Source organism: Mustela lutreola, chromosome 5, assembly GCF_030435805.1.
Source record: "Mustela lutreola isolate mMusLut2 chromosome 5, mMusLut2.pri, whole genome shotgun sequence".
Taxonomy (NCBI): Eukaryota; Metazoa; Chordata; class Mammalia; order Carnivora; family Mustelidae; genus Mustela; species Mustela lutreola.
Window position 1 is genome coordinate 85,120,560 of NC_081294.1, and position 20,568 is coordinate 85,141,127.

Here is a 20,568-nt window from a genome sequence, read left to right on the forward strand (position 1 = left end):
ATTCTTTGACTGTAAATCCATGATACACATTTTCTGTGTTAAGGAGTAGAAAAGTGCTAAATGTAATTACTCACCTTTTTGCAGGAATTTTGTAAAGAATATGAAACCGAAGTGAGGAATGGAAGACTTTATTGTACACGAGAGAGTGACCCAATTCGTGGCCCTGATGGCAGGATGCATGGCAACAAATGTGCTCTGTGTGCTGAAATTTTGTGAGTCCAGATGTGGGTTCTTTAGAGGGACGGGATGGGTAAAGTGGAGATTGGTGGGAATGGTGAGTAAGAACAATGTTGAGGTGTAGCTTTGTTGTTGAAAATTTTTGAGTTTTCTGTCTTCTGCAAATCATATCACCTAGTAAGTAGATCCTAATGATATATGTCTGTTTCCAAATACAAATGGATTCTGTTTTCCAGTTAGAGGGCTGGATTACAAAATACTTCTTATTGTTTCCTCCCACCACCTTTGTAAGCCTTTTTATAAGATAGTCATAATAGAGAATGAGGGCAAAACGTACCAAGACTTTTCGCTGTTTTCCTTTAGTAATTATCCTGAGTGAAAGAACAGATGTTGTCTCCCAGGAAAACTTCATGTTTATATGTGACTTGGATTAACTTTATCTTTTCATATCGGGCATCTGACCTGGGGGGAAGTGCAAATCCTGCAATAATTACAGCATTTATGAAGATGTCTCAGACCAGGTCTTGTCACTGTTTCAGATCCTTGAACCCTCGAAGCTCTCTCGTTTATGTTGTCCTACTGCCGTTGTCTCAGTCTTGGCTACCCAGTGTCTCTTCTGTGGATCACATTTCAAGATTATCCTTCTTTGGATAAGACTTCCTGAAATTCTTAATTGAAATCAGTCTTTATAACTCTTAATAATTTTATTTCATAACAATCAATACAGCTGGCAATTCTGTAATTACTTCTGTGACCATTTGTTGACCGGGTTCTAAGTTCCAAGAACAAGACCGGCTATGTGTCTATTTTATATATAGCACCAGGTTAGCGCTTGACAAAAAATAGTTGCTAGCCAAATGTTGAGTGAACATATGAATAAAGATCCCTGCTCTCAAGAAGCTTAAAGTTAAATAGCAGAAAAAGCCATGGACACACGGACACACATACACACACACGTTGCAAGACAGAGTAAGAACTATGCCATAAGAGAATATTCAGCTATGAAAATACAATGGCAGATATACAGTTTATTTTCACTGTGAGGTCTGCTCTGTCTTCTTAAAGAAGGCAGAATTTAAGCTGAGAAGATCTAAAAGAAGGCAAGATGACAAAAACAGTCATTGCAATGGAAAGAAATATCATACTTAGAGCAAAATAAAAGAGATTCTTTGGAGAAAGAGTGAAGATTTCAATCAGGAGCCCCAAGATGAATGGAAGATGTTTTTTCTAGAACTCATGAACACGTGGCTGTTTTCCACCTGCACCTAAATGACTATTTTATTTTTGTTAAAGATTTTATTTATTTATTTATTTGAGAGGGAGAGTGAGAAAGAGAGAAAGTACAAGCAAAGGGGGAGGGGCAGGGGAAGAGTGAGAAGCCAACTCCCTGCTGAGCAGGGAGCCCTAAGCTGGGCTCAGTCCCAGGACCCTGAGACCATGACCTGAGCTGAAGGCAAATGCTTAACTGACTGTGCCACCCAGGAGCCCCCTAAATGACTATTTTATAACATGAGGATTTGAAGCATCTGTACTCATTTATTTATTTTTGTTTTTTTCTCTAGCAAACAGCGTTTTTCAGAAGAAAAAAATAAAGCACAAGAAAACCTGAAGAAGACTGAGGAAAAAGTCAAAATTAAGAGAGAAATTGAGGTGAGGATTAGTTTGATCAATTTAATGATGACTTTTGTGGGCTGTGTGCATTTTACTCTAGAACGCATTTTCAATATTGGTTCATTTTCCTCCACTATTGATGGATTCTCTGGAAAGTAGTTTATAGTTAGTATTTCATAAGCTTTAGAAGAATAATTCAGCATTACAATTTTTAGCTCTATTTGGAGGAAATTAATCAAGTCATATTAGTAGAATAGTTCCTAAACGAAGGTACTATATCAAAGCATTAACTGAATCCAAATTTTGATATGTGTGATATCACACATATATTTGGAGGTCTTCTATATAACATTTTAATATTCTCTCTTTAAAATCATACCACATTCTACTTTCTAAACATCTCTTAGCTAGCTATTTGTTCTTTTTTCTCCTGCTACCAACTTAGCTCATACATCTAATAGATTTCCTTTGTGTTGATGCATTAGCATTTTGGCTAGTCTCTATGCTTCTTACCAACAACTTCCTCAATCCTCAATATTCAGTTCATCTTCCACATTGTTTTTATAGAGTGGGAAATATTTCCACGACTCAGTGACCTTATGAAAAGCTAACATTTGAGGGTATCTTAGAGGATATTTGGACCATTTCACTCCTATTTAACTTACTTTTAACAGTGAGTTACCCCCGCTTCTGTAGTGTGTGGTTCGCAGTTTCATAAAACAGCCTACTTCATTAGTTCCCCTTCTGACTTCATGTAATTCCAGAATATTGTCTAGGCCTCACTTTCAACTGATTTCTTCCCCTCAATCCTTTAATTTTATTTCTCGAATCAAGACATGCCTTTTATCATTCATTCTGGTTTCTTCCTTCCTCTTTGTCTTCCTTGTTCTTTTTCCTTCCTTTCTTCCACCCTCCTCCCTCCTTTTCTTTCCTTATTTTCTTCTATAGCTTCTCCAACTTTAGTCTCCAGTTACTCAAATCCTCACACATCCAGCTGGGTGGTCCTTCTAAAACAGATTTGCTTATGTTCTTCTCTTCTATAAAGATTCATCATTTTCCACTTTCCTAAGAATAAAGTCCAAATTCCCTTCAAGGTTCAGTGATCTAGTTTTGACTTACCATGAAGGTCTCCTTTTTGACCCCTTCCCAAACTTTCCTCTCTTTATCCAGCTAATAGTTTATTCCTGACAATAATAGATTATCTCAAGATACTATGGTCTTATATGCTGCTCTGTCTTTGCATATATGTCATAATTCCTCTTAGAGAACCTTTTGCCACACTATTTACCTGGACACATCCTAAAGATATAGAACTCAGCTATAAACTCTTCTCTGTACTTCCATGAATTATTCTTCCCTTTGTGCTTGTTCAGATTTAACGCAGACCTTTGTCATATCTCTCAGCTTTTTATATTGCAATTCTTTACTCCTGTCTACTTGAGTGATAAAAGAGCTAAATCACATTTATATTTATATCCCCTTATTATATTTGTTGACTTAAATGGGTATCTATTACATGGAGAGAAATACCACAAAATTTTGTGATGACCCTAAATCCTGTAAGTTTTATTTTTTATCCTTAGTTCCTTTTCTCTGATATCTTTAATTAACAGCATCTAAAATGTATAAACAGAGGGCGTGAGGGTAGCTCAGTTGGGTAAGCAATTGACACTTGATTTTGGCTCAGGTCTTGATCTCAGGGTCATGAGATCGAGCCCCACATTGGGCTCCATGCTCAGCATGGAATTTGCTTGAGATTCTCTTCCTCCCTCTCCCTCTGATTCCCCCCACCAACTCATTCTCACACTCTTTCTCAAATAAATAAATAAAATCTTAAAAAAAAAAATGTGCAGTGGGTACCTGGGTGGCTCAGTTGGTTAAGCATCTGCCTTCATGGATCAAGCCCCATGTTGGGCTCCCTACTCAGTAGGGAGTTTGCTTCTCCCTCTACTGCCTGCTCTTGTTATCTCTCACTATCTCAGTCTCTCTCTCTCTCTCAAATAAATAAATAAAATCTTTTATAAAATAAAATGTATAAACAGAATAGGGAGCTGTATGTAAACTCTCTCATTTTCATTATTTAGAAACTCTGCAGTGAATATCAGGATCATGCAAAGAATGGAATACTTTTCTGTACCAGAGAAAATGATCCTGTTCGTGGTCCAGATGGGAAAATGCATGGAAACTTGTGTTCCATGTGTCAAGCCTTCTAGTGAGTATAGAATGCCAGAGTGTCTAAAGAATGCCAGAGAGAGTAGGGACTTAACAGAGAGTCTAATAGAATTAGATACTTTTGTAAATGGGGAAACTGTGGCCCAAAATAGGGAGGGGAGTTGAATAAGCGGAACACTTACACTGAGAATGTTGGTGGTAGAGCTGGGAGAAGAACCTACAGCTATCTACTCCAATATGTCTACTTCCCTGACACTCCTTCTCTTACCACTAGAACATCCTAGCAGCCCTGAGCTTGTGCAAATACCACATACTCCCTGCACTGAAGCTTCACATGTGAATCTATTGTACAAGTTTATAGGCAGCTCATCTTCCAGAGAGGCTGTGGTCCAAAGCAAGCACTGAATACAGATATTGATGATTAGAGTTAATGTTGCCTATCAAGCAATCATGAGCCCTTACAAAATTAAATATTACTTTATATAATGTGACATTTCTCAGTAAGTTAGAATTGGAAGTTAGCTTTCAAAATTTGGAACTGCTCCCAGTTTATCTGATTGAACTAAGATTAAGTAGTTGATTTCTATTTTGATTCTATGTTCTTTTGTTTTGATTGACAGCCTTGTGTGGTGAAGTAGCATTAGTTAACCATACATTCTATGCACTTTTATTGTTCAAAGCAAATATAGGCTCATTTGATTTATCAATGTATGGAAATTATTGGCCTTTTTCTACCTCTACTGTATATTGTCTTTAGATAATGCAACTATGAATAAGCAATACATTTAAGGTGAATTAATAAAGCTAGGGTGTGCATGATGTGATAGAGAGACTATAGACTTGAGAGACCTTGGATGATTATAGCACTGTCCTAAAAGTATAGCCAAAGCTTTCTCTGCCTCAGCTCCTCTCTGTGAAACAAGGGAACCAGTCATTGTCCTTCTTAAAGGCCACTTTCAGCCTTCAGGTATAGCGTCACAATGGTACTAGTTTTGGTATCTCCTTAATGGACCTTGATGGTATTTCTTTTTTGACCACAGGCAAGAAGGGTATTTTATAGAAATCAAGCTTTCTAGATCCACAGTCACTGTCTTTCTTTCAGTCTTAAGCCAAAAGTATGAAGAAGTTATGGTATCATACCATACTAAAGGCTGTTTTGTTTCTTCTCATTGGTATGTAGTGATAAAAAGACAAAATTATTCTTCCTAAGGAGGGAGGACAGAGTAGCAATGCAAATAATTGCCTGTACTTGGTCCAGTGGATTCTTCTCATTTTTTTTCCCTCTAATTTAGCCAAGCAGAAGCTGAAGAAAAGAAAAAGGCTGAAGTAGAAGCAAGAAATAAAAGAGAATCTGAAAAAACACCCTCATATACAGTGAGTGGAATCCACCCATTGAGTCCTACTTGGCATTCTAATTTGAACATATTTCAGAGTCTAAAGGGTAGGGTATCATCCACTAAAAATTGCCAGGAAATCATAACCCTTTAATATGGAGATGACATTGAGATTAATGCTATGGGAACTTCATCAATTCTTTCTGCTTCCAAGACTAACCCTGTGAAGTAAAAATTATTTGAGGTCTGAAAAAACTGGGTTCTAACACTGGTTTCATCACTTACAGACTGTGTTAGTTTTTGCAGACCACTTCCCAGAGACTATACGTGTATACTTTCTACATATGAATTTTTGAAATTTCACATATGAATTGAGATAAAATACCTTCATTGTGCACACAGAAAGCCCGATTTTTACTTCTAAAATTACAGTACTCATTTCCATAGCCTTCTATAAGTTGTTACTGCTTATTATTTAGAAGATGAGGTCTTTCTAGATTCTAGTCTTTCTAGATTCTAGTCTTTCCCTTGTCCAGCTGTCCTCCCCAACTGAGCTAGAATAAAGCTTCACGATATTCATCAGATTGCAGTACTGTTCTGCTTAAATGCTACAGGTGGCTCATCATCAACTATAGGACGTACCTCAATCTCTTCTCTCCCCCTTCTTATTTGGTTTACCTTCATTCAGAGATTCATGCTCTGCTACATGCTCCTGTAGTTTCCTACTTTGTTTCCCAACTTAAGAGTCTTGTAAGCATATTCCCCAATCCCGTTCTTACCCACAAAAATGCTGTTTACTCTTCAGTCTCACCCAAATTATTCTTGTTATATGACATCTTTCCCAGTTTTCACAATCAGATCTCATGGCTCCAACCTCTGTGTTCTCAGATTTCCTTGTACCTGTATGTTTACACTTATTGTATTACACAAAATTTTTTTTTAAGATTTTGCTTATTTACGAGAGAGAGGGAGAGCATGGGAGAGAAAAAGCATGAGTGGGGGAGGGGCCAAGCAGAGGGAGGGGCAGGGCAGGGGGAAGGGCAGAGCAGGAGGAAGGACAGAAGGAGAGCGAAAACCAGACTCCCCACCAAGCCAGGAGCCTGACCTGGGGCTCCATCCCAGAACCCTGGGATCATGACCTGAGCCAAAGGCAGACACTTAACTGACTGAGCCACCCTGGCTCCGCTACCCATATTTTAATGTGTTTAGATTATAGTGGAGTTTACTTGTCTACCTCTTTTATTATATTGTGACATCCCATTATGTCTTGTTTCCATCTTTTAGTTACATTTTACATTTGAGAGAAACACAACTAAAGTCCTGGTGTCAAAGAAGCATAACATTAGTTTCTGCCAATGTTGATGTTCCAGTCTTCTTCTTAGAATAGGAATAAAATGTATCCCCAGCTTGCTTTCTCTATCTTGGCAGGAGCTGTGCAGTGAATACCGCAAGCTTGTAAGGAACGGAAAACTCCCCTGCACACGAGAGAATGACCCCATCCAGGGCCCAGATGGGAAAATGTATGGCAACACCTGCTCCATGTGTGAGGTGTTCTTGTGAGTAGCACTGTACCTGGGAAAATGAGGGAGAGTTTTGTCCTCTCTGCTTTGTTTTTGTTTCTTTCTTTGTTTTTTAAAGATTTTATTGATTTATCTGACAGACAGAGATCACAAGCAGGCAGAGAGGGAGGCAGAGAGAGAGAGAGAGAGGGAAAGGGAAGCAGGCTCCCTGCTGAGCAGAGAGCCCAACGTGGCCTTGATCCCAGGACCCTGGGATCACAACCCGAGCCGAAGGCAGAGGCTTTAACCCACTGAGCCACCCAGGCGCCCCTCTGCTTTGTTTTTTGTTTTTTAATTTTAACTTTTTATATTTTATTTCTTAAGTAGTGTTTGTTTCCTGTCAATGGCATTTTTTCACAGTGTCATCATTATCAAAGAGTAATTTCTGCTCTGTGCTGCGGCGGGGCAATGAGGTCCACATGTAGCTGCTGCTTATACCCTTCTAATGCAGTCTGGCTTGGTCTCTGAGGTGCAATGCATACTTCAAGCTCGTCTTTGTGTTCTAGGATTCTCAGTCATGTCTTAAATAGAGGTTGGTTGTTCTGGTGAGAGGAAGGGAAGTTAACAACCACCTATGTTGCCATCATGGTGATGTCACTCCTAACCAACTCCAAAGAATCATTCTTGCTTGTCAATCACTAATTGGGTTCCTGTGGAAATATACAGGATGTAAAACAAGGATCTACCCTTGCAGAGAGGGCTATGAAGTCATCTGAAATCACACAACACATCACAAAGCAAACATACCAATATGTGAAACGGTACATTAGTTCAAAAACAGGATCTGGAGGAATGACTTGGAATAACTCTGGTGGAGTTAGCCCCTCCCAGGTGTCTCATCAGCTTGAACAGCCATGGTAAAGCCTACTCTACATCCCTAACCCCACACTTTCTCCTTCATGGTAATCAGGACTTTGCTTCATAGCACTATACATGGTCAGTAGCTATAAATTGATATGTGTGACAATATATTCAACATCTCTCTCTTCTACTAGACAAATGTTGTTATGGAAGGGACTCTAGAAAATGTAAGCAGTGAGTTCAGATTAACTTTCTGCTTCATTTTTGTGTTCCATTATGAGAGGACCACTACAGCAGGAAAGCAAAAACAAATTTAGAAGAAATGTATAACATGGAAGACATGGGGAGATGGAAAGGAGAAGGGAGTTGGGGGAAAATGGAGGGGGAGACAAACCATGAGACTCTGAGGAACTAACTGAAGGTCTTGGAGGGGAAGGGCGTTGGAGGTTGGGTGAGCCTGGTGGTGGGTATTAAGGAGGGCATGTATTACATGGAGCACTGGGTGCATAAACCTTATGTTTATGCACTGTGGTGCATAAACAATAAATTCTGGAACACTGAAAAGAAATTTAAAAAATAAATAAAAATTTTAAAAAAAGAAGAAGGAGAAATTAATAAAACAGTGTCCTTCAAGGACTCTTAAGCCTCAGTACATTTAGCAAAGGGGGAGTCATGGTCTTGAAATTTCCAAGTAGCTTTTGTTTTATTAACATTAGTTCTTGGTTGTCTCTGTGCATAAAAGTGGGAACACTGAGTGAAAGTTCTGGAAGGGGTCTGGCTCAATGCCAGGAGCAACTTCCTAACAGTCTGAGGACTTAGGGGTAGAATGACCTCTATGGGGTTTCAAGGATGATATAAGTAGAGAATTTCCTAGCAGATTAAAGAAAAGCTAGACAGTAATCAGACCTACTGAGTATTAGAAGTCTTGAGTAGTGGAAGATCAAAAAACTTCCTCTGAATTAGGGTTTAAATCTATAGTGTACATTTGTTAGTTCTCTGTCCTTGGAAAATTGATCATTCTGTCAGTTTTCTCATTTGTAAATGGGGTTATAGTAGTAGTTTTATAACATACAGTTTGGAAGATTTCATGGAATGAGCGCCAGGTCAGGCACATAGTAAGAATTTAGTAAGCTTTTTTTGTTGTTGTTTTTTGGGGGTTTTGTTTGTTTGTTAGTTTTTATTTTTTTAAAAAGAGAGCACAAGCAGGGGAGGAAGGTGGTGAGATGTAGAGGGAGAGGGAGCAGGGAGCCCAATGCAGGGCTTGGTCCCAGGACCCCAGGATCATGACCTGAGCCAAAGGAAGATGCTTAACTGACTGAGCCACCCAGGGGCCCCAGAATTTAATAAGTATTAACTGTAATAATTAAGTGATATTTGAGGTCACTTTCAACCTGGACATTCTATGATCCTTACTGATGTCTTTTTTAATCATTCTTTTTTTAGCCAAACAGAGGAAGAAGAAAAGAAAAAGAAGGAAAGTGAGTCAAGAAATAAAAGAGAATCTGAGAACACAGCTCCCTTTGAGGTGAGGGGAACTTCTCCAAAAGTCAGAGGACCTGGACTCCATTGAGAGCATCCATGAAACTCATAAATCCCCTGAAACTGTAGGAAACATTTGTACAGTTCGTATTTGTTTATATGTGAGCATATACCCATGTGCATGTGTGACTATTTCCAGATCAAGGGTGTGTAACTTTTATCATTTAAAAATAGTCATGTCTTCCCAGGTAAGAACTATTCTAAAATAAGCCAATTACCGATCCCCCACTTAAGAAAAAAAGTCTAAACTTCAGCTCTTTCCAACTTGACCCAACCTGTGTTCAAAACCTCAAACTTCCTTCCTCAATTTCACAGGAATTGTGCAGTGAATACCGCAAATTAAGGAAGAATGGACAGCTTGTCTGCACACGAGAGAACGACCCCATCAGGGGCCCCGATGGGAAAATGCATGGCAACACGTGCTCCATGTGTGAGGCTTTCTTGTGAGTAGAGCCCAGTACTTCGGAAGGAGAAAGGGAAAGAACTGAGGGAAGTTTTCAAACAATTGTGAATAATGCGTTTTTCTCTTCAGGGCAGTGGTCATTCTTAGGTGTCATATATGAATGAACTTAAATTAAAAAAAAAAAAAAAACCCACACACAAGAAAACACAAAAACAAGAAGTGGAGAGCTCAGATAATGATTATTGTGATCTAAAAAGAACGTAATTATTTCTTTTAGGATATTTTCAAGGTAACTCAAGATCTTTTATTCAGAGAAAAGACTGCTTTATGATTCAGTCTTCCCTGGTGAAGAGCATTATATATAACCCCGAAGATTGGTCCTTTAGTGTTTGGGCATGAAAGCACTAAAAACCGAATCATCATAACCAACATTTATTGAATGCATGTAATTGGCATATACTTGCTAAAAGCTTTGATACCTAATCCCATTTAAGCTTCACAAAAACATATGAAGTGGGTCTTTCTTGCATTATCCTAAGTTATAGATAAAAACATAAAGGCCCAGAGATGTTGGGAATGATAGAAATATCAGTGCAGGGGAAAAAATGAAGAAAATTATGTTTTCCACTGTATGCTGTAGACATAATATAATCATTTAGCAATGCCTTTATAACTTCTGTATTATAACTTCTGTATTTCCCTGTAATTAGGCTTCTTTCAGTCTGTTTTTCTTTACCTGGACATTCATCTTTCAGTGACAAGGAAGTAATTCTGCCACCTAGTGATCAGCTTTGCTGCGTCCTCTGATAATTTCCCAGAATGGAAAGAAAATGCTTCTTAAATCTTTTAGTCAACTTAGACTCATGATAAAGTTTAGATCACCTTCCATATAAAAAAGTATGAGACACATCACAGTTTTGGGCCTATTTTAGTAATTTTCTCCCATCACTGTAAAACTTCCTTACCAAAAAGAAATAAAGATTTACTATGTCATATTTTGTGGGTATGTTAGCAAAGGCTCTTGGCTTTTTTGAGAATCATTTTCCCTCCATGGTCTTTTCTTGCACACGTTCATACCATATACAAACTGTCTTTTCACCCTTTTTTTTTTTTTTTAAGATTTTATTTATCCATTTGAGAGAGAGAGCATGAGCCAGAAAAGGGGCAGAGGGAGAGAGAAGCAGACTCCCTGCTGAGGCCTAATCCCAAAACCCTGGGATCATAATCTGAGCTGAAGTCAAATGCTTAACTGACTGAACCACCCAGGCACCCTATCTTTGTGCCTTTTAAAAAGGTTTTAATTTGATAAATGAAAAAGTCTTATCTTGATTGAACCATAACATTTTTACATATTATTTACACATTCTTATATCTTAAAATGAAAACTTTTTTACATATTTAACAGGATTAAATTGTTTAGATTATAGATCCAGTTGTGCTAAACTTGATTTGCAATGCCATTAGTTATCAAAAATGGTTAAGAGCTATCACTCTTACCTCATTTCCATCATATGCCTTTTTTGGGAGGGTTCACTCTTAATAATAATTACAGTGATGATGATTGTGATCATTTATATCACTTTTGTCAGTCATTTCATTATGTACCAGATACTTCTCTAGTGGTTTTATAATATCAATTCACTTAATGCTCACAACAATCCTGTGAGAAGAATGTGGTTACTCCTCCTCCTGTCCCTCCCTTCTTCCACATTTAAAGATGAGGAAGGCACAGAGAAGTTCAGACATCTCTTGTGTTCTTATAGCTCCGGGATCTGTCCTCTTAACCACCATGCTATACTGCCTCCTAGAAGCCAGATATTACACTTTATCGAGAGCTATTATAGATGCAAAAGAATCAGCCAATAGGAAAGTATTACTGCTGTGTCCTTGCTGAGGACCTGAATGGGTTTCTCATTAAGGGACTTTTTCTTGTACACTGTTCTCTTGAGGTGAAATGAATCATTTCAGTTTATCACCCATAAAATTACAAATTGCTGTGAGTGGATCTTTAGTGGTGCTTGAGAATTGTCAAAGCAACAGATTATCAATGTGTAAATGTTAAGAATCTACTCTACTGTATTAAGACCCATTTATTCTTTTGCTCTCTTTTTCTTCTCCTGATCCTTATAGTCAGCAAGAAGAAAGAGCAAGAACGAAGGCTAAACGAGAAGCTGCAAAGGTAATTTTTCTCAGGACTGTGAATGCTGTGCCTTGACATTTGTTTCCTCCTTAAGGTATTCTAGGTATCTCATTAGCAGAAAGGTTTTCCTTTTCAATTGCAATTCAATTCAATTCAATTTCAATTCTGAAATGAACAATAACAACAAAAAAGCTTTCACCTATAAAAAGTGGTCTCAAGTAGAAGTTTGTAGAGTACCAATTTTTTTGCATGATAATTCAAATTTTGAGTTTCATTTTATAAGAAGGAAAGGGTTAACTTACTCTGTAGGGTGTATTCTCCATATTTGGCTTTTCTTAGATTTCTGTACAAGTAGCACAAGAAATCTATCTGTATGTGATATTGGATTACTCTTACATAATGGCCATAAACAAGATTTACCTTTATGGATTTTATTACCTAATAAATGCAGAGTATAAGCCCAATATTTATTTAGGGAAAGTTGACACAGTTTAAAAGTCCATATTTAAACTGACTCACTTTCTCATGAACTTTCTTTCTGTTAGTTGAAGCCATCTTTTTATTGGTAATTTAGAATTGAACACTTGTTTTATCCATAATATCTGATCAGCTGCTAAATCACCTTAGATTTTCCAGTCGGTCTTTTTTTTTAAAATTAAATTTATTTATTTTCAGCATAACAGTATTCATTATTTTTTCACCACACCCAGTGCTCCATGCAATCCGTGCCCTCTATAATACCTACCACCTGGTACCCCAACCTCCCACCCCCCCACCACTTCAAACCCCTCAGATTGTTTTTCAGAGTCCATAGTCTCTCATGGTTCACCTCCCCTCCCAATTTCCCCCAACTCCCTTCTCCTCTCTAACTCCCCATGTCCTCCATGCTATTTGTTATGCTCCACAAATAAGTGAAACCATATGATAATTGACTCTCTCTGCTTGACTTATTTCACTCAGCATAATCTCTTCCAGTCCCATCCATGTTGCTACAGAAGTTGGGTATTCGTCCTTTCTGATGGAGGCATAATACTCTGTATATGGACCACATTTTCCTTATCCATTCATCCATTGAAGGGCATCTTGGTTCTTTCCATAGTTTGGCGACCGTGGCCATTGCTGCTATAAACATTGGGGTACAAATGCCCCTTCTTTTCATTACATCTGTATCTTTGGGGTAAATACCCAGGAGTGCAATTGCAGGGTCTCCAGTCGGTCTTAACACTTTTCTTCTTCCCTCTGCTCCTATTGTACCTCTCCTCTTTGAAATCTGCATCCCCTATCCCTCTACTTTATCAAGGAGCTCCCAGGAAGGTGTCAGTTTCTCCAAGGACTCACACTTGCCCCCTCCTCCATATCTTTATTTCAAATATATCTTTATTTTTTAGTTTGTGCATGTCTTTTTTTCTTTCTCAGCCTTCTAAAGACAAATCAAGACCTACCTTTTTTTGCTCATTCTTCTCATTTTAGCTTTTCTAGCTTTATTGAGATATAATTGACATATGACATTGTATACGTTTAACATTGTGTATATTGTCTTGATTTGGTCCACTCATATATTATAAAATGATACTCTTATAGCATTACCTAAAACTTCCATCATATCACTTTATGACATAAATACATTTCTTTTTTGTGGTGAGAACATTTAAGATCTACTCTCTTAGCAACTTTCAGTTCTACTGCATAGTATACTGTTGTATTGCTAACTATAATTACCATGTTCTAAAGCAGATCTCCAGAACGTAATTCATCTTATAACTGAAAATGTCCACCATTTGACCAGTGACTCCCTATTTCCCCCACCCTCCCAGCCCTTGGCAAATACCACTCTACTTTCTGTTTCTTTGAGGTCAGCCTTTTCAGATTCCACATACGAGTAAGGTCGCACTATATATTTTTTTTCTGTCTCATTTATTTCACATAGCAGTGTCCTCTGGTTTCACCCAAGTAGTTGCAAATGGCAAGATGCCCTTCATTCTCATGAAGGCTTAGCAGTATTCTTCCAGGAAGTTTCTGGAAACTTTCAAGAGCCTCCTCCTCTTGAACTCTTGCCCCTTTGATCTTTCATAGCTTTCAGAGAGTGTTATATGTAACATAACACAAACATGTGTATTGTTCTCTGCCAATTTTGTCAGCCTTTTTCTGTACCTAGAGTGTAAGCAGTCTTGGGAGAATGATGACGACAACTTTTTCCAGATCCACTCTAGTGCAAGTACAGTTCTGAGTCCACGATGGAAGCTTTGTAAATACTTATCAATTTACTGCTCCCTGTCATCCATTTTTGTTTTTCTTCTATTCTGTATCATTTATTCCTCAGAAGAGACAAAGGTACAGGAAAGGCAGAGAGTCATTCTGAGAAAATATTTTCCAGGAGCTCTGCAGTGAATTTCGGAACCAAGTGAGGAATGGAGTGCTTATATGCACCAGGGAGAATGACCCTGTCCGCGGCCCCGATGGCAAAACGCATGGAAACAAGTGTGCCATGTGTGCAAGCCTATTGTGAGTACCTACCCTCATCTGTCCCACTGAATCTCTTCGTCATCGATCATGTCTGAGTCTCAGTTTCCCCAGAAATGTGTAGAATATATACCGTGGTGTGTATGCAGTGTAAGTTTAAAAGCACATGGACAAGACATGAAGTAATAATGGATCACAGTGACAGTGTGATTCTCCATCCAGTTATCTGTCTATCCTCTAGTTAAGCCATGGGCAAGTCTTAATTTATATTTTGAACACTTGATAATCATCATTCATAACAGAGCAGAAGTTTCATGATCTGGATGCAGTGATATCTTTGTCTCTCTCTCTCTCCTGACATTTTATGATTCTGTGAATATATTCAGCTATTGGCTAAGGGAAAACCAGTTGGACAGAAGTTAGGAAGCCAGTAGGAAAGAGGTGTTAAAATAACCCAAATGAGAAATTGAATGGATTGCATTTATCCTTTCAGGAACATTACTGTGTATAGCTGAAGTAAACACTTTGATAAGTGGTTTAGTATAGAGAATAAAGCCTCTAAGAGACAAGCCCATACAATAGATGTTTACTGAAATATCTTCTTGTGAGCCAAGTCCAGGGACTTTTAGGCCATTTTTTTGGTGAGTGAGACCAAAGCTCCATTGGGTGAGACAGTACAGGAGAAATGGATTATTCCCTCCTCAGGTTCTCCTCCTTCATAGACTCCTAATCCTAAGGTAAATGTTGAGGAAAATATTTAAATAATATCTGTTGAATGGATAAGGAAAATGTGGTCCATATACACTATGGAGTATTATGCCTCCATCAGAAAGGACGAATACCCAACTTTTGTAGCAACATGGACGGGACTGGAAGAGATTATGCTGAGTGAAATAAGTCAAGCAGAGAGAGTCAATTATCATATGGTTTCACTTATTTGTGGAGCATAACAAATAGCATGGAGGACATGGGGAGTTAGAGAGGAGAAGGGAGTTGGGGGAAATTGGGAGGGGAGGTGAACCATGAGAGACTATGGACTCTGAAAAACAACCTGAGGGTTTTGAAGGGGCGGGGGGTGGGAGGTTGGGGTACCAGGTGGTGGGTATTATAGAGGGCATGGATTGCATGGAGCACTGGGTGTGGTGCAAAAATAGTACTGTTATGCTGAAAATAAATAAAAAATAAATTAAAAAGAAAAAAGAAAAGGTGCAAGGTTAATTTTGTCCTTTAACTTTCACATGTCCTTGTCCAATTTCAGGTATATGCACATAGTTCCTTAAAGGAGAGATGACAGACTAGGCCAGTCTACACAGTAGACTACACAGTAGCCTGACATTCAGGAAATCAAGACTCTTTTCTCGCTTGATCCATTTGTCCATGCTGTGGTGATGACTAGTTGGGAATGTGATCAGATTTTCCAGCTTTGATAAGCTGTGTATCAATAGAAAGTGGCAAGAAAGCCAGAAGCTTAGGCTCATGATCAACCTAACATATTAATTATTGAATCTTTTTGGATTTGGATAATTATTCTATAACTTGAACTTCAACTTAAATATTTATTACCTTAAAATAATATCTAAAATTTTAATTTCATAGTGAAACACAGTTTATTTTGACTATGGGCTCATCATCTGACTTGGCATCACCTCTGGCTTTCATCACCGATATAGTTGCTATTTACATAGGGAAAGTTGCACAATTTTTAAAAATCAAGGTAGCTGTGGCCTCTTTCAGATCATTGAAGTTACTGATGGGATAAGACTGATGGAATCAGGACTACTTGAGGATCTCATATTGATAAAAGATCATGCTAGGTTTTTTTTTTTTAAGCGGATTATATTTTATTATTATTTTGCTTATTATCTGCATTATTGGGCACAGTGATAATGATAGCATTTCTTAGACTGGATAAATTTTTACTGAAGAGTGAATCTGACCATGTCTGAAAGGTCCTCATCCCTTTTTAAAATGCGTTATCATAGAAATGGGAAATTGTACTTAGCTTGTATCTTCTTTGTTTTTAATTGCAGCAAACTTGAAGAAAAAGAGAAGAAAAATAATGGCAAGGAAGGAAAGGACAAAGCAAAGCCTGAGAAAGTGAAAAGAGAAGCAGCACAGGTAGCTGTTTTAGATATTAGAATCACATAAATATTCCATTCCCCTAGACAAGCCTCCCAACTCCCACCCACCTCCTCATTCCAGTGTCCTTAGTGACTTCACAGAATGAGATCATGTATTTGGATCCTTGTATATAACAAGATCCCTTCTTCCCATTCACACCAAGTATGATTTAGTTGCTTGTGCATTTGAGAAGAGGTCAGTCATCATTTTTTCCACTGACCATGTGAATAGTATTATCCCAAAAAAAGAAGTGCATACAGATGGCTGTCTTGTTGTCTGAATACAAACCAATAGAGGCAGATTTCAGATTTTTCTCTGTTATCTTTTTATGTAGGGATGGTTAGTTCTAAATAAGCAAAACAAAAACAAACCCTGTTTTTTAAAACAATTTTTTATTTTTTAATAAACATATAATGTATTATTAGCCCCAGGGGTACAGGTCTGTGAATCGCCAGGTTTACACACTGCACAGCACTCACCATAGCACATATCCTCCCCAATGTCCATAACCCCACCACCCTCCACAGACCCCCCTCCCCCCCGCAACCCTCAGTTTGTTTTGTGAGATTAAGAGTATCTTATGACAAGCCCTAAATTTTAATCCCAGTTAATTTTCTGTGAGATTTGGGGGAAATTGCTTAATGGTATTTTTGAGCCTTGGGTTTCCATTCTCATATGATGATGATGATGGTGATGGCTGTTAATTATTTAGTTGCTGCTATATGCCATATAGTATAGCAATTTTAGGACTGATCTTTGTAGTAACCATTAATGTATGTATTGTTGTCTGTATTTTATAGATGAGGACTCAGAGGCTCAGATAAGAAGTTAGAAAATACATATAGTTAATAATTTGAGAGCTAGCAATTGGTCCACAAGTTCTGGCTATAATGCCCATGATATACCTTAGATTTTGCACCCTGTCACCATTTGTAAGAGTCCTAAAGGGTACGGTCAGCTCTTCATTTCTCCTCTCCTCTATCCTTTTATAATTTGGAAGACCTGATTTCTTACTGTTCTCCCTGCTCTCACCTTTGTTCCCAACAATCTACCCTCAACTCAGAAACCAAAGTAATTATTTAAAAACAGAAGGCAGCTTATGCCACCCAGTGGCTATTCATCTCACTCCAAGTAGGAACCAGGCCACTAGAAAGTGGTTTACAAGGTTTACAAGGCCTTGCATGATCTGCCCTCTGCTACCTCTCAGACCTCATTTCCTACTTTCTACCCATTGCCACAGTGGCCACCTTGTTGCTTCTTGGACATGCCAAGCATTAACTCAAGGTAGTCCATCTTATGGACTCAGTCACATACGGTTAAAAACCTGAACTCTGGACTCACACTGCCAGGGCTCAAATACTGGCTGTGTCTCCCTCCCAGTAAGGCAAATAGTTTGTGTCTTATTTTCTTCACTTATAAAATATTATTATGTACATTTTTTTTGTGAAGTTCTAGGAAACTTATACATGTATAAGTCTTCAGGATTATACATGAAATGAACTTTACTTTCTGTATGGCCCCTTCATACTCAGACAGGACTATCCTTTTCTTCTGTCAAAATTCTGGCTATTTTTCATGTTTCAGAATAAGTATTAGCTTCTCTGCAAAGATTTTCCCCATTTAAACAATATACTTATTAGCTCTGTCATCTATTATGCCAGCAATTTTTTTTAATTTCTCAATTATATCATTTGTTTTATTCTAACTACAGATGCTTCTGTGCACTTTCTCCAAAGGCTCTAAATACTTTGTATTTGGTTTTTACGGTTGCTCTAACAGATTACCACAAACCTGGTGGCCTACAGCAACCCAAACTTATCATCTTGGTTTTTACATTAAAAGTCCGACCTCGGTCTCAGTGAACTAAGTCAAAGCGTTGGTAGGGCTGTGCTTCTTTCTGGAATCTATAGAGGAGAATTTGTCTCTTTGCTTTCTCTCACTTCTAGAAGCCATCGTGCTCCTTAGCTCCTAGACCCCTTCCATCATCTTCAAAGCCAACAGCATCATGTCTCTGACTGTTCCTCTACAGTTAACTCCTTTCAGTCTCTCCTGTCTCACTCTTCCAATTGTAGGAACTGACCCCTGCATTTACATTGGGGACACTAGGATAATCCAGGAGAATCTCCCCATCTCAGCATTCTTAACTTGATTATATTCACAAAGTCCCTTTTGCCCTGTAAGGTAATATTTTCACAGGATTTGAATATTAGGGCTTGGACAAATTTGGGGGGTAAGAAATACTGTTCTGCCGATCACAAATTTTTTTATGAAAGGAACAATAGATGATTCTTCATCTGTCTCACGGTACCTAGCCCAGAATAATATTTGAGTTGAATTGAAGGTTTTCTAATGAGATCAGTAACATAATCTTATTTTCCAGATAATGTGTGACCTAGACCCCTGATAAGTATCTTGGTAACATTGACCTTCTACATCACTGTTTTGATGTATCCACTATTTGGGAGCATTCTGTCACAGTTTTCAAAGGGGTAATGTGGAGGAGTTCTCCAGTATTTAGTTACCCAATTCTTAAATCCACCCTCATTTGGTAGGAGTTGTGCAGTGAATACCGTAACTATGTGAGAAACGGACGACTCCCCTGCACTAGAGAGAATGACCCCATTGAAGGCCCAGATGGGAAAATGCATGGCAACACGTGCTCCATGTGTGAAGCCTTCTTGTGAGTAGAGCCACATCCACTGCTGCTGAGTGTGGGAGAAAGATAGGCCTGGGGCAGGCAACAGTGGTCACACCTAAGGTTTTCTCTAGTAAGTAGATCTGGAAGCTATCTTTGCATGGACTTGAAGCATTTACAGTTATAAAACCATATACGTTGTGCATTTCTTTGAGGTATTCTCAGTGTTCTAAAGTGTTCTTGGACCATGTGCTCACAGCAGATTCCTCCAGAGTTAATGGCATCCGAGGACTGGGATACCTGTTCTCTGCGTACATACTACCATGAATAATCCAAAGATGTGATCATTAGGTGCTACCAAATTGAACGTTTGCTAAGATCTAGTAAATATTTTCAAGCGTCCTCCTTGCTTTCTGAGAAGAAGGACAAGATCTTTATATTTCCAGAAGAATGTAGTGCTAAAAATTTGTTGGCTGGTTTCCTGTGATGCATGTGTCTTATTCTTTAAGCAACATTAAAAACAAAAAACAATATGGAGAGCTGGGCATTTACCTTCCTACTCCCATGCTCAGTTGGTAGAGTATGGAAATAATAGGATATTTCTGTCTAGCGAGATTTTCCCGTTAGGATAATAGGTACTGGGTGCCAGGAATGATTCTCCCTTCTCCCCCTCCTACAGCCAGCAAGAAGCACAAGAAAAAGAAGAAGCTGAATCCAGAACAAAAGCTAAGAGAGAAGCTAAAAAGGTAGTTATCCTGGAAGGTTATTACCATAGTGAAGGATGAGGTTTTGCAGTTTCTGTTAAAAACAAACAAACAAACAAAACAAAACAAAAACATAGAATTACTGAAAACCAAAGTAAGAGAACTCAAGGGTCATCTAGTCCAGGAATTGATAGAATTTTCTTCAAGGACCAGAGTAGACATTTTAGATTGTGGCCATTCAGTCTCTGTTCCAACTCTGCTGTCACAGCATAAAGCAGCTGTAGGTAATATGCAGGTAAATGGGCATAGATGTGTTCCAAAGAGACTTTATTTACAAAACTAGGTGGTGGGTCAGATTTTGCTTATAGGTCATAGTTTGCAAACATTGGTTTTAACTCATTCCTGAATTTTTAAATGAAGATTTGAAATCCAGAGAGAAGGAAGAAATTGCAGTGGCACCATTGACGTCAGATTCCACATGTTCATATTTTCAAGTTCTCGTAGTTGAAAAATGGAAACAAAGGAGTTCAAACTTAGATCTCCAGACACCAAACCTAGCATTATTCCTAGCCCACTATGTCGGTTGGATGACCACATTGGGTCACATCAGTTGTGTTCCTCACTTTAATTATTTCTGGTGCCAGCATTTTGGGGAAAATAAAAAAAAATACATCGGGCACATTAGAATAATCTGGAATAATATTTTCTTGGTTTCAAAAAGGTTGATTCCAAGTAGATTTTTTTTCAGGTTTGTGGTCATTTGCTTGCTCCCATCAAAGATGAGTGGCCAGTTCTCAAAGAAGCCAGGTTATTAAGGGATTCTTTCTTATGTGTGGGTGTAGATTCAGTCTGGATTTGGGGACTAAATCTCAAGGGAAAAGAAAAGGAAACTTCTTATTAAGTCATCCATGT

The 20,568-nt window shown here is 38.3% G+C and overlaps 1 protein-coding gene across 1 annotated transcript in view; it reads left to right on the forward strand.

Moving 5' to 3' along the window:
- SPINK5 (serine peptidase inhibitor Kazal type 5) overlaps positions 1-20,568 on the forward strand; it is a 79,218-nt gene that overhangs the window by 33,320 nt on the left and 25,330 nt on the right. Inside the window, exons 9-20 of the mRNA XM_059173355.1 lie at positions 85-212; positions 1,740-1,827; positions 3,873-4,000; positions 5,253-5,334; positions 6,723-6,850; positions 9,098-9,179; positions 9,509-9,636; positions 11,727-11,775; positions 14,111-14,238; positions 16,227-16,314; positions 18,870-18,997; positions 19,632-19,698. Coding sequence (XP_059029338.1) covers positions 85-212; positions 1,740-1,827; positions 3,873-4,000; positions 5,253-5,334; positions 6,723-6,850; positions 9,098-9,179; positions 9,509-9,636; positions 11,727-11,775; positions 14,111-14,238; positions 16,227-16,314; positions 18,870-18,997; positions 19,632-19,698 — 1,224 coding nt within the window. The remainder of the gene's footprint in view (positions 1-84; positions 213-1,739; positions 1,828-3,872; positions 4,001-5,252; positions 5,335-6,722; positions 6,851-9,097; positions 9,180-9,508; positions 9,637-11,726; positions 11,776-14,110; positions 14,239-16,226; positions 16,315-18,869; positions 18,998-19,631; positions 19,699-20,568) is intronic.